General features: G+C 49.3%; 1 protein-coding gene across 15 annotated transcripts in view; it reads right to left on the minus strand.

Annotated features, from left to right (window-relative positions):
* Positions 1–8013: 8013 nt before the first annotated feature.
* Positions 8014–15000, minus strand: part of LOC147029380 (catenin delta-2-like) — a 474794-nt gene continuing 467807 nt past the window's right edge. For 13 of the 15 annotated variants that reach the window (XM_085872400.1, XM_085872407.1, XM_085872399.1 and 10 more), the window contains 3 exons: positions 13364–13522; positions 12777–12850; positions 11017–12273 (listed from right to left, as the gene is read on the minus strand). In XM_085872400.1, coding sequence (XP_085728526.1) covers positions 12046–12273; positions 12777–12850; positions 13364–13522 — 461 coding nt within the window. In that variant the 3' untranslated portion in view covers positions 11017–12045. Of the gene's footprint in view, positions 10639–11016; positions 12274–12776; positions 12851–13363; positions 13523–15000 lie in introns of those variants that run through there. The other 2 variants (XR_015055882.1, XM_085872408.1) reach the window with 2 other exon arrangements.

The following is a 15000-nucleotide window of genomic DNA, read 5'->3' on the forward strand; positions in this document are numbered from 1 at the left end:
ACATGTCATTTATGCGTGCTGCGACTCTTCAGGATAGCCGTTTTTCTTTTACTATCTTTAATTTGGACCAACCGCCATTGTTACAACCACCAACCACAACGCCGCTTCACCACAACCGCCACGACCTTCACGTCACACCTCGCCACCGTTCTTGCGCCGCCTGTGGGTACCGGTGTTGGACTCGTGCAGGGCGCGCGCCAAACAGCGTGTACAAAATCACGGATTTTGTGCTTCAAAAACGGATCAAAAACGACACACGCCCACTTTTTGCCGTCCAATCGGTGAGCGAGGGGCGATTTGGCCCCGCCTCCAGGGCGTTGGAGGGCGATCGATATATGCAAATTTATGGATCAAAAAGCATTCACGCCCACTTTTTCTCGGGCCAATGGGGAGCGAGGTGAAAGGTCGAAGGGAGGGGGTCAAAGGCGAAGCTACGGGGCTGATAAAAAGGACCGTGTTCGTCAGTCCAATAGTAGAAGAGAGTAGTAGAGTAGGAGAGTAGGAGAGTAGGAGAGTCGAGAGGGAACAGAGAGTCAAGACTTCGCGGGCGGTGGAGTTGGCAAGAAGGAGCTGGTCGTCGTGTGCGTTGGAGTCGGAACGGAGGGGACGGAGCTGTGGAGAGGCGGCGAGGGCAGACGAGGGGGTGCTCGCGTCGTGCAGGGAGCTGCACCCCAGGGAGGCTGACAGCGCGACCTGGCCGAGGTGGAGACGCTCGTCGCGGGACAATAAAAATCCTCTATACCCCGAGCATCAGCAACCCCCTCCTGTTTCCCCCCCGCGCTGAGATAGTGCGACCAAGGGGGCCCCTTTCCCACCCCCTACCAGACACTGTCCGCGAGGCTCGCGGAGTTGAGGCACCATCGCCGCTCCGCGTCTCATCACCAGACGGGTAGGCGCGACCCGGTCTCGGCCTCAGGCCCGCCTCATCCTTGAGCGTATTCTTTTCCTTGGTTTTGGGTATGTGTTGTCGGCGCCGTCTGTGAAGTAAAATTGTATAAGTGTTGCCGTGTGCTCGGTAGTCGGTATTAGCTCTGCATTGTGTCTTCGCTTTTGCATTTGCTTTTTGTGTAAATTGCATTGTGTTTTTTCTGTGTGCTTTTGGTGGAATTGAATATGTGTGCTTTCCGTTCAGCGCGAATAAATGTGCTTTGTGTCGAACTGTTTCCCGCTTCGCTTCGTCATTTCCTTCATTGAATCCTCATCTTGCTTCACGTAAAGGGTTGGTAGTGGGCTGAATACGCCCGATAATTAATCGAACCGTCGAGGTCGACGATTTGTTGCGGCGAGGTGCGACCGCCCGGTCTACCCTCCGCGTGGGTACTTAGGTAGGTCGAATTTGGCGAGCAACCCTATCCCACGCGGGGGCTGATTGGCTCGATCGCGGTGAGACCGAAAGTTCCACCCGTGACTGGTTCCCGGCGTTAGTCCGAGAGGGTCACGACTGGATTGTCCGTCCGGTGGGCGACGTGCCGCGATTCGAGTTACGTGGCCGTCAGCACGCCGGCGGGCGCGAATCCGCAACACTGGTGTCAGGAGTGGGATACAAATTCATCGCCCTCCTCGCGGCACTGGTATCGGAGAACAGGAAAACGGGCTCTCCTGTCTCCAGCTAAATTCACGGGAATCGGTCCAGGGGTGAGAGAAGCGACCCCCGATTCCCTCCAAATTACGAGCGATTCAAATTAACCCTTCACGAGAAGCAAGATGGCGTCTCAAGGCGAGCGGGAGCCGGGGGTATTAGAAATGTATATGTGTAGTAATGTTGAGTCCATGGTCCAGGATGGAATCCCCGTGCAGGAAATGTTGATTGTGCAGGAACACGGACTCGCCCAACTGAACCCAGAGCCCGAAATGGGTGCGGCAGCGGCCGCGGTGTATGACACCTCCCCCCCCCTCTCCACCAAAACCCTTCCCCAACCCCTGCCGAAACGGCTCAGCTGAGTGCATCCGACATGGCCCAGCTATTCACCATGCTGGCACAAATGAATGCAGAAATAAAAAGCATGAACGAAAAGATCGATGCGAGTACACAGCAAATGAAGGAAGGAACGAAAAAGCTGCGGGGTGAAACGCAGAACATGGGCCGATGCCTGCAGGCGGGCATGAAGGCCGTGACAAAGGAAATAATAATAGTTGAGACAAGGGAGGTAAAGGGTGAAGAGTTGGCAGAGACACGGGAGATGGGAACGATAGAGGGAAGACTGCACGATGAAGACGGGGTAAGTGACGCGCACATACACACGGAGGTAGTGGAGGATAATGGGGGTGAGCTGGTGGACTGGGTGGAGACCCAGTGCGAGCACCTGGATGGCCTCCTCCAGGAACGAGGGGAGGGAGTATGCCCCCTTGAGGCGAGTCACGACCAGGTGAGTTCGGTCGTGCTTTGCGAGGTTGAGGGGACGGGTGCTGTGGACGGGTGCTTGGAGAGCTTGGGGGGTATAGAGGCCCCGGAGACCCTTGTGGGGACACAAATCCCCAGTGTGGTTGTCCCTGTGTGTGTGGTGCAAGGCGTGGGTGCGTCCCCATGTGTGGAAGCGACCCCGTGTGTGAGTGGTGTGGTGGCGATGGAGCCAGAGTACGTGCTTCCCAGCACGCCGTGCGTGGGTGAGGCACCGTGTGTGAGTGAGGCCGTGTGTGTGAGTGAAACGGCCAGTGTGAGTGAGGCACCGCGGGTTAGTGCCCCCGCGTGTGTGGGTGAGGCACCGTGTGTGGATGAGGAACCGCGGTTGAGTTCCCCTGCGCGTATGAGTGAGGCACGGAGTGTGGATGAGGCACCGCGGGTGAGTGCCCCCGCGTGTGTAAGTAGTATGGTTTGTGTGAGTAGTGAGGCACGCGTGGGTGAACGGCCATGTGCAAGGTCGCTGTGTGCAAGGGAGACCGTGTGTGTGAGAGAGCGGTATGTGAGGGAGATGTCGGTTGGCATGCGGGAGCACGCAGCCGCGTCTCCCGGTGTGAATGTGATGGAGTGGACTGTGTGCGTCGTAACACGCAGGTGTGCGTGGGTTGAATGGAGACGGAGACGGCGACATGGGAGGAACGAAAGCCGAGTAGCGGCTGTAGTTATTTCGGGGACCGTGCCGGGTTCACCCAGCAGTGAGCACGCGGTCCGTGCTGTGCAACGCACGAGACCGCCACGTGCTCGCTTGCGAGAGTGAAGTCCCGGTCCGGAAACGCACGCGGTGGATTTGCCGATCCCGCGGACGGACAAAGTTTAGGCAGGTAAATGGATTTGGACCGGACGGGTTCTCCACGCGATCGTGTGTGTTAAGCTCCAACGGGCAGAGCACATGTGTTCGCGTGGGGAACCCCTCGAGACGTGGGGCTTGTGTTTTTTTTTATGCGCACGGTGATGCCATGGCTGCACGTGGGGTTGGAATCCGGCAGGAGGGGTATCTCTGCCGGATGGTACCGTCCAAGGAGGGACGAGGAACACGTGCAGCTGCATGACGTCACGGGCAGGTGTAAAGTGCGCGAGCTCTGAGTTGCCGCGCAGGTGCTGCGCATAAAAAAAAAATAAAAAAAAACAAGCCTCACTTTCGGGTGCACAGGATTCCTGGGCAAAGGGTGGAAGACCCCCTTGACCTTGGGCACAGGATGGAAACTAGTTAGGGGGAAGGGTTAGCTTAGTTAGACCGACTTCATGGGGCAGGGGTAAGTCCTCATGGAATCCGTGGAATGGATTAGTTGGAGGGATTTAGTGAGCTTTAGGTTGGGAAATAAAATGATGAGTTTGGAGACAGAGACAGACTTTGGATGTGTAGAGTTGACGTAGCTTAGCTACGTAGTGTTAAAAGGAACGTGCTACTAGTTTAAGGGACGACGTGGGAGCACGAGTTAGTAAGGGGATGCAGATAGAAGGATGGCAGAGTTCAGCGGTGTGCGTGTTGAAGAGTTGTGGGTTGTGAGGAGAGTACGTGTACATGTTGAGTGAGTGAGGCCAGCGGGTCTGTGTGTGTGGAGTGAATGGGGAATGCATGGTGCGATGAGTGATTGGGGGGAGGAGTGACTCCCACCCAAGGGACCCCGGGGTCAGAGTAAAGTGAGTTAGGGGGTTAGTCAAATTTACAAAATGGAGGTCGTTTTGCTGTTGGTGGGAATGTAGGCTCGAGACCCATTTGGAGGGGTGCAGGAGCCCTGTTGACGGGCTTGGGAGCGTGGCTGCGAAAGGTGAGTATCGCTGAGTGGGTACCCCGGGCACCAGGCTAGTCGGCCGTGGTAGGCCAAGGGCCCATGGGGGGCCGGGATAGCGTAGTGGGCACGGGTGCGCCTGCTTGGTGCGGGGGCCCGGGGCGCCATTAGCCGCGTGGGCAGTGTTGTGGGCACGGGTGACCCTCGGAAAGGGGCCCGGGAGGCCGGCCTGCCACGTGTGCGTTTCAGGGGAGGAGCAATGGGGGGCACTCCCCGGTGCTAGGGAGCTGGTAGGCTCGGAGGCAGTGTAGTGCCCGGGGGTGCCATAGCGGGAGAATCGGCAGAGGGTCGTGCCTGCCAAAGGGAGCCACGTGTCCCAGCCAGGAGACCGTGTGAGGGCACGGAGAGAAAATTGGGGGGCGAGGCCCGAAATTGTGAGGACACCAACACAGGCGACGGGAATCTGGGTTGTTAGAACCAATAGTTTAAGCGAGAAGCGCTTGTTGAAAGCCCCGGGGTAGTTTAACAGTTAAATGGTTAGGGTAGATTAGGAGATGTACCCCTCCGCACCATCCATCCCCTCGCTCTCGTTGTGGGCCGCTGGACCCACTTGGTGTTAAGATCGCCGAACTCTGGGGAGGCCATCCTGAGGCTTCGTTGGGCCTCGACACAGGACGTTAGCTCTCCCTTATTCCCCTCCGGGAAGGGAACGTAGGGGTTGGGAGTAGGCTAGGTGACAGGATAGGTTAGCCGAACAAGGACGATAAAGGGGGTTAGGGGACGATTTATAGTGGGGAAGTAAAAATAAAAACAACAAAAAAATAAGTTGGGGCTAAATTGGGGTTTGACAAATTAAGGGAGTGGGTATGTACAGTGACAGGCAAAGGCGATAGGTGGGAGGGAGACAGGTAGGTAGGTCCGAGCCCGCCTTCCAAGTGGCCAGCACCACCGCACTCCCTCCACCAACCTCCACGGAACGGCAAAGGCTGGCCAACTTCATCTGCAGCTGCTGTGCTGCAAGGCCTGTGCCGGCTGGATCGTCTGCAGCTGCTGTGCTGCAAGGCCTGTGCCGGCCAGTTCATCTGCTGGCTGTTTTTCTTCAAGGCCCGTGCCGGCCAGTTCATCTGCCGGCTGTGTTTGCCTGCAGCGGCCTTCTTCTGCGGGCTGTGTTTGCCTGCTCACCTTTGCCATGCCATGCCCACTGCCCAGGTTCACCAGCCCCGTTCAATTTTTGCTTTGCCCCCCCTGTTCATTTCCATGTGCGCCAGGATCAAGGCAACAGTTTGCAAGCTGCAAGAACTGCCCTGTTGGCAGCTACAACACGGGCCTGCAGTGGCGGCCCGTGCACCGTGTTTGTGTTCACCCATCCATTCGTTGTGCTCATTGCGTGTGCCACTTGAGCTGGCACGGAGACTACGTTGTGCAGCCCATGCACCGTTGTGGTTCACTGCGTTCAGTTCAAAAGGGAAGGCCTTGGACTGCGTGTGAGCAGCCAGCCACGTTCCCTGTCACCTGCATTGTTTTGAGCCAGAGACTGCATGTGGGCAGCCTGGCTCCCTGCTAACTGTTTTCTTTTGCAGAGTTCAGTGATCCTGGGCCATGGTTTAGTGTAAAATTTGTAAGTTAAGGTTAAGATGTACTGTAAATATGAGTGCGCCCCCGGCATGTCTGTCTTAGCGCCGGCAATTTTATTTAAGTCGTCCGTGTGAGTGAGTTTGTTTAGGTAGTTACGCAGCCCTCAGGTTATTTATTTTGGGGACACGAATACCATGAATGTCGCACTCAGGGATCCGTAGGTAAAATGTACTAGGGGAAAATTACACATGATGGCACACGGAAATTTGACGACTCGGGACGAGTCTGTAAAAAGGGGAGGGGGTAGTGTTGTGGTTACCAAATTCGCAAACCACCATTCAGGTCCCTTAGGTGAGATATCTCGGTAAGTACATGTGTAGTTAGGCCCAAACCCGTTGTCTAGTGGGAATACATGTCATTTATGCGTGCTGCGACTCTTCAGGATAGCCGTTTTTCTTTTACTATCTTTAATTTGGACCAACCGCCATTGTTACAACCACCAACCACAACGCCGCTTCACCACAACCGCCACGACCTTCACGTCACACCTCGCAACCGTCGCATCGCCACCGTTCTTGCGCCGCCTGTGGGTACCGGTGTTGGACTCGTGCAGGGCGCGCGCCGAACAGCGTGTACAAAATCACGGATTTTGTGCTTCAAAAACGGATCAAAAACGACACACGCCCACTTTTTGCCGTCCAATCGGTGAGCGAGGGGCGATTTGGCCCCGCCTCCAGGGCGTTGGAGGGCGATCGATATATGCAAATTTATGGATCAAAAAGCATTCACGCCCACTTTTTCTCGGGCCAATGGGGAGCGAGGTGAAAGGTCGAAGGGAGGGGGTCAAAGGCGAAGCTACGGGGCTGATAAAAAGGACCGTGTTCGTCAGTCCAAGAGTAGAAGAGAGTAGTAGAGTAGGAGAGTAGGAGAGTAGGAGAGTCGAGAGGGAACAGAGAGTCAAGACTTCGCGGGCGGTGGAGTTGGCAAGAAGGAGCTGGTCGTCGTGTGCGTTGGAGTCGGAACGGAGGGGACGGAGCTGTGGAGAGGCGGCGAGGGCAGACGAGGGGGTGCTCACGTCGTGCAGGGAGCTGCACCCCAGGGAGGCTGACAGCGCGACCCGGCCGAGGTGGAGACGCTCGTCGCGGGACAATAAAAATCCTCTATACCCCGAGCATCAGCAACCCCCTCCTGTTTCCCCCCCGCGCTGAGATAGTGCGACCAAGGGGGCCCCTTTCCCACCCCCTACCAGACACTGTCCGCGAGGCCCGCGGAGTTGAGGCACCATCGCCGCTCCGCGTCTCATCACCAGACGGGTAGGCGCGACCCGGTCTCGGCCTCAGGCCCGCCTCATCCTTGAGGGTATTCTTTTCCTTGGTTTTGGGTATGTGTTGTCGGCGCCGTCTGTGAAGTAAAATTGTATAAGTGTTGCCGTGTGCTCGGTAGTCGGTATTAGCTCTGCATTGTGTCTTCGCTTTTGCATTTGCTTTTTGTGTAAATTGCATTGTGTTTTTTCTGTGTGCTTTTGGTGGAATTGAATATGTGTGCTTTCCGTTCAGCGCGAATAAATGTGCTTTGTGTCGAACTGTTTCCCGCTTCGCTTCGTCATTTCCTTCATTGAATCCTCATCTTGCTTCACGTAAAGGGTTGGTAGTGGGCTGAATACGCCCGATAATTAATCGAACCGTCGAGGTCGACGAATAACACCGCTCGGTTATCCCGATAGTACGGAACGGGTCGCTTAAGTGGCCCGTGTCCGAAGTCGACCTGCGGCGAGGTGCGACCGCCCGGTCTACCCTCCGCGTGGGTACTTAGGTAGGTCGAATTTGGCGAGCAACCCTATCCCACGCGGGGGCTGATTGGCTCGATCGCGGTGAGACCGAAAGGTCCACCCGTGACTGGTTCCCGGCGTTAGTCCGAGAGGGTCACGACTGGATTGTCCGTCCGGTGGGCGACGTGCCGCGATTCGAGTTACGTGGCCGTCAGCACGCCGGCGGGCGCGAATCCGCAACAATATATATCGGGCATATAAAAAAATAGTGTGGTAGATAAAAACATTAGAAAGGAAAAAATAACTTGCACCAAAAACTTTAACATTTTCACGCTCACGCTCACGCTCACGCCGGGGGTATCGCTATAGCTCTCTGTTCTTCGAACAGGCGAGCTGAAAAGGGGATAGGTTCCCGGTGGTTCTTGGTTCATCAGGGAAACTTTTAAAAGTTTTAAATATTTTCGACTATGCATGCACACGATTGCAGTTTCATAAAAAATGCTTTCAAATTATAAAAAAGAGACAACACCAGGTACCGATTCCAATTTTTATTGAAGGAATGCGATTAACAGTTCATTAAAAGTGATTAACCAAATGTTCCGTAAAAGTAAAAAAAAAAAACAATGTGGTTTCGTTCCCTGATGAGTCGTTCACCAAAGGGGTTGCAGGATAGGCAGGCGACCCAGGCGAGGGTGCTGGTGTCCCTGAGGTGGATGGACCAGGGTGAAAGAACTCCGTGAATGAGAGCTGCCTTGCAGATTGCCACAGGTTTCGATGTGCTACCTTGTGTGGGAGCATCACGTCATCCATCCCCCTCAGAAACTTGAGGTAATGCTCCATGACCAGTTCGGCACCTAACAGCCTCTCGGTAACTAAGTGCATGTCCTACACTTTTTCACCCAGGAACTTGACCGTGAGTTTGGACCTTGACACCTCTTCCTCCTCATCACTGCGTGCATTCTCCTCCTCGGAAACCTTGGTGATGGCTCCAAACTTCTCCTTGGTGAGTCCCTCGGCATGCAAGGTGATAACAGCACCCAACTCCTCAGGCTCATTGTTATCAAAGCATTTCGGACATGGGTAACCACTTTGGTGCTCGGTACAGCTTTCTTGGATTGCCTTCTTGTTCTTCCTCATGAAGTGAATTGTGGATTTGATTACTCCATAGTGTCTGACCACAGAAGCCACACTCTGTCCTCTCGACAGCTGGTCCAGCAGATCCACTTTGTGACTCAGGCTCATCACTTTCTTCTGCCTCGTGGCAGTCGACACATCTCCGGACCTGGTCTTGCGCTGTTGCGCATGTTTGATCAACGAGCAAATGAGTGGAATGAGAGGCAAAACACCGGTCAAGGTAGTGAGATGAGAAGAATGATTGAGACCCAGGATGTGCTGCTTATATGCTGCGGGAATTGTGTGTAGCTGTAGGAGGGGTGAATCGTCTACCCTGCCCATTTTTTGTGGGGGATGTTGGCAGACGAAACATTTTACCAGATGTACCCAGCTGGGGCCTGGGGGTAGATGTAGTAAAGTATTTTAATGATGCAAGCATCATGCTAACATTTTACTCAGCAGGGGTCAGATGTAGTGAAACATTTTAATTGTTTAACTTGCAAGAGGTGGGTGTTGGTGACATCCTCAGCAGTTCAGCTCCTAATAGATTATGTGAAGCGTTTTAATTACTTATGCAAGGGTCCATGCTAACATTTTACATTTTCATTGTGTAATTCATGAGAGGGGTGTGGGGGGGGAGGAGGTGACATCCTCAGCAGCTCAGCTCATAATGGATTTGGTGAAGCGTATTTGTCGCGGAACGGTGGAACAAGCCGCGCAGCTTGGTTACAATGTGCATGGTAGAAGATATGTTGAAGAACTGCATTATGAATGTCACTTATGGAAAATATGTTTTTGTGTACAATACTAGAGTACTGTACTATATGAGCATACAGCTCACTTACAATATGCCTTGTGGAAGATATGTTTCAGAAATGTGTCATGTATGTGGCTCGTGGAAAATATCTTTTTGTGTATTATTACAGTATGTACATACCAGCTCATTTATAGTGCGGCTCATGGAAGATATGTTTTAGAACTCTTTGATGTGTGCACGGCTCATGAAATTTTTTTTTTCTTCTGCGAAAAATCCATGACTATGTTAAGCACAGGGCCACAAATGTCGAGCAGGTCCCATTTTGTAAACCATGAAAAGCAGTGTCCGACAGAACACACAACTTACCTCTGACAGATCCCTAATACAGGTGTAATTCTACCCTAATTGAGCACACAGAACAAATTATTCTTGCAATATTCAATCTATCCTCCCCCCCCTCAGTCCATTCTATGTAACAATAGACAGGACATACACATTGACAATTTATGAGGCAGAGCTCATACCCCCTCTACCTGAGGATCGTGTGGGTGGTATATATAAATGGTGACATATAAATTCACTATCATCAAAATAGGCATGAGGTACATGAGGTACATGAGGTGCATCAAAATAGGCTCACGGTGATTTTCGCTGCTGTTGAAGAATGCACACAGGGAATGCCAATAACAATGGAAAAGCTGAATTACATGATGGGGATTACTTCTGTTGGCAGAGAAAGAAACATGAACCCAAAGTTCTCAATGTTAACCACCGTCCTTTGTAGCTCTACCCCAAGAGTAACCTTAACTCTGTTGTAAGAAGTCTTTACATGAAGGATATTAAATTTGGAATGCACATTGGTGGAGTCATAGACAGCAGAGCAGACTTCATTTTATTCAGAACAGGAGGGAGCAATGAAGTTTGCCAGTCATTTGTTTTTTTTCATTGGTATTAAACTGGACAGATTTCATTGCATTTGCACCCAGGTGATGCAAGTAATTTTCTGGTGAGATCTATCAACACCTGCCTTTGCCATCGGAAATATTACAACATCTGGCAGGCGCGTTAAAATTTACATACGCAAATATTTACATGCAAGATTGCAATGTTTATTAATTCCGAGTGACAGTGATATGTGGATCAGGACGTGTGCTTTACTTGCCAAAAGGCAATGCAATTCACTTAATCAGGTGTGCAGGAACGACCAGGTCTTGATACATAGATTTCCAACAATGGAATCTCCGCTACAGCCTCTGGCGATGTTGCTTTGCATCACAATGATACATTCCTGACAAATCTGTTCAAGAAAATCTGCATCAGATTCTATTTTTAGAACTGGGTGCATATTTATTATTGGAATACCAATGTTACTGTGCACCAATGGCTAACATACTTTACCTGAAAAGCACAGACATATCATTTCCATTGATTTTTTTTCCAAAGGTCATTAAGTTACTGTACTCGGAAGGCTATAGACATGGCTGCACCGGTGGGATGAATAGCATTTGTGAGGGGGTGATGGGAATTGGATTCCTAGCAAGTCGTCATGGAAAGGGAAACAGGACACAGACCAAGCATTTAAATTACGAATGCTACACATTTGTTAAAAATAAAAAGAAGTCACACCACTTCATTATACCTACATGCTTTTGCAAATAGGCAACAAAAACACAGCACTATTTAAATTGATATATTTATATGTTTTGTACATGGACAGTACATAGAACAATACTAATATAATCTTTTTCGGTTGATGGAGGAGGGGGATCAAGGTGGACCGAGTTTGAGAATACAGAGAAGCTGGTGAACGGGGTTGGTGGATGGAGGTAGTTATAGTCCTGCCAAGGCAGTGTACGTTCACAGCTCTTTCAGGTTGTGGATCGCTAGGATTAGGACATGCCTATCCTGTATCTGACCAAGATGTGAAATTTTGACTTGATGGTGCCACGGAACAGCATACGAAGCAATGGTAAGTTAAAAAACAAACAAAAAAAACAAACAAACAATCCCATACATCTTTCGAATCCCATTCTGAAGCAAATGTTAAGATAATTATGGAGGAATATCTTTTTCAAATACACATATTTACAAAGAATATATTTGACAGCGTCAGGTGAAAGGAAAAGCACAATATTTGTCTGCAAATATCGTCATGAAATATCCAACATTCCATGTCTTAGCCTTCATTTTTCACCACCTTAGATATGTCTGATATGAAATAATATTTCCAAACACATTTGTTCATTATAATTCTACTTCATATATTTATTTTTCATTCCTTACACTGACCAATGTGTGGCGATTGCTGAATGGTGACAATCTCAGACCGAAAACCCATTTCCCAATGATACCAAAATCAGCCAAGTTTCACGCTGATCTGGCGAGCGCTTCAGTCCCTTTCATTTTGTCATCATTTCTTCACAGAAACGTCTTCTCTTTCTTGTTTGTTGATTATTTACACATTTGTTTCTTGTTTTCCGAGAGCATTCTTGTAACTTGCAGAAGTAACATGACAGAAGTTGCTTATTAACAGGAACTTCAGTTCTTCAAGATTATGTTCAAGCTGGATTTGATTTGCAGATCTAACATTGAGAAAAAAAAAAAAACTTAAAAGACACAAGTTATTCTGTAATTGTTCAACACATGATCACAGGAATGAGTTTCAGAAGATGTGACATGCTTTAAGAGATGACTGCATTTCATGTCAAACCCAGGAGTCCACAGAATCTTGGCAGTGTAGTGTGCTGTAGTTGCTATATTTTCCAGACTGTGTTGCATAGAGACCAGAATACTTCCCGTCAGTGCCGATTGGCTGTGATGGTTGAAATCGTCCACAAGTGTCACCAACATTGACTTGTGAGGTCACAGCTGGTCGGTGGGTGTTCCAGTCCCTCGAGCCTGGAAGGTTCACTTGACCTGGGAGTGGAAGTAGCTGACGCACCGAAAAAGGCCAAACTCAGCACGCTTATAACAAAGCCCTCCAGGGAACAGCGTTTCGGGTCTTATTGTCAACGGATTGGTTAATGGATGGTTGTTCAGACTTGCAATTATGGAGCATCATCCACGATGATGTAGAAAACAATTTAATAATCAATTTCTGCTTGGTATTTCTGCCAGTTCTCAAAAGCAATTGTCAGCCAAAGTCCTTAGAGGCTCATATTGAATTCTGCAATATCGTGTGATATTCGAGTGGAAAACTAAACAAACACATCATATTCCCAATTACAATTCAATAATTACATTAAAAAATCAGTCAAAGCTTTGTTGATGTATTCAGTAATAAACATCATTCCAATGGGAGCAGTATTCTAATCACACAAAAGGAGAGAAAAAAAAAATACAACTTCATGTCTGCTTCTTTGGACATGGCAGATACCAGAATAAATGTTTTATTCAATTGGTGCTCTCATTATCAGAGCTGTACGAGTACCTTACCTTTTGGTAGGAAGCATTAGGGAGGCTTTGAACTGCATATGGAGGATGGAGGGAGATTGCCATAGAAGTAACATCTGGGAAGATAGATAAAAAAAGATTAATATTTCTTCTTTACTGCACTGCTTTTATTTTTGTAATTTCAGCAGAATATGGGCCACAAGAGGAGTGGAACAGGCAAAAAGGTTTATCATGTTTGTTCCGAATCCTAATCAGCTGTTACCAATTACCATTTTTCCAAAACTGCAGTGCGAACAGCAACAACGATTTGAGCGTCTGTGGAATTTTTATTCATATTGAAAGCAGTTTGGAATTGTTCCATTTACGCATTTCCTTTGATCATTCTCTGTCACCACTTGGAATCCTGAAATTGTGCAAGAAAAACATTCAAAATATTCAAATTTAATCTGATATTGCAGATGCTCAGAGAATTCCCCACTGGTGAAGATTATGCTATAACCCATGAGCCATAAGTACGAGTACTGATCATTTCTATCAATTTATTCTGATACACTTGTTGGTGTCATTTATGTCCTGCAAATATCTCAACAAGTGGTGATGAATTTAGTTTGCTCAGAGAATGTGCATACCTGTGGCCCAGGGTCTGCAGTCTCCGCCTGCAGTTGACACCTGAGTTGCATTAAGTTCTGTACGTGGCTCGGCCTGCAATGGTGAAGCCACGATCGCCAGGACAGTGCCACCTTCTGCAGAGTTTGAATGATCGATGGCTGATGGAACCATGCTGCTAGCTGCAAGAAGAGGACACCACTAAGATGAGCTTGCCTGGTTTAGCAGCATTAATACAGGTTCCCACTCATGGGATTGGCATTGATGGTGGTGAATGCAAGATACTTTCTGACACCAGTCTCATCACATGCTTTCCTGTCCCAGGGTGGGAAAGTGGGAATGATAGGTGGAGAGATGAGGCAATTTTAACAAATGGATGACAGGGAGAAGGCCATTGTGAAAGTGGGCTTGAAGGGGAAGTAAGTTTCAAAACAGCTGTTCATAACCATCTCAGATCAACCCTTGTTCACAACCATTAATTTTTCTACCACAAATAAACTGCCCGAAGCGCACCTCTTTTTGAGTTTCCAATTTTTCCTTCCACTTCTGTGATTGAGAGTTTGTGACTGTATCCATCTTGTTCACCCCCCTGCATCGTCCCCTTGCCATCATTCTTCCCCACATTCCTTGTGTATCCAAGTCTTCCTCTATTTTGTCCCTCAACCCTGCTGTTGGTGTGTCCCCCATCGATGTTTCGACTCTTATCTCCTGATCAATTCTGTGTTCCATCTCTTCCATGAGCCTCGACACTGTGCACAAAAAATGTTAAAAGGGTTCCAAGCTCATTCCTTATCTACAACCAGGAAGAAAATAAAAAAGTGTGTGTGTATTTAAAAAAAAAAAAAAAAAAAAAATAAATAAATATATATATATATATATATATATATATATATAGATATATATAGATATATATATATATGTATATATATATATATATATATATATATATATATATATATATATATATATATATATATATATATATATCAGGTCAGGTATGGGAGCATGTGCCAGAACAGCACGTCGCTGCGTCCACTTTCCGCCGGTACTCCAGGGGCCTCCGTCTGGCCATCCCCCAGGCAGATGCCAGGCCCATCCCCATCTCCTTGAGATGATGCTCAACCTGCTGCAACCATGAGGAACGTGGTCGGCCCACTGGCCTCCTCCACTCATGAGACTCCCTCGCTGAGAGAATCTGGTAAGCAGGATCAGCGTCAGGAAAACGAGCCACATGTCCATACAGCCGCAACTGACGCTCACGGACTATGCAGGTAACAAATCTCATCCGAGTCTCTCTCAGCAACCGCTCGTTGGATACAAAATCCGACCAGCGATAGCCAAGGATTCTCCGAAGAGACCTGGTACCAAAGGAATTAAGTCTCCGTCTCCGTTAAGGATACGGTCAATCGTTGACCTCTTTGGTGTAAAGCCTGACTGCTCTGGACGCTGGTGCTCAAGCAGATGGTGGCGAACCCTATCAAGAATTATCCGAGCAAAGACCTTGCCCGGCACTGAGAGCAGCGTCACCCCTCAGTAGTTGTTGCAGTCTTGGCGATCACCCTTCCCTTTCCAGAGAGGGACAACAAGGCCCCTCTTCCAGTCAGTTGGGATGATGCCTGTGTTCCAGGCCGAGCACAGAACTGCATACAACGACACGAGT

This window comes from Eptatretus burgeri, chromosome 3 (assembly GCF_056783735.1).
Source record: "Eptatretus burgeri isolate ZD-2024b chromosome 3, Ebu_testis_v1, whole genome shotgun sequence".
NCBI lineage: Eukaryota > Metazoa > Chordata > Myxini > Myxiniformes > Myxinidae > Eptatretus > Eptatretus burgeri.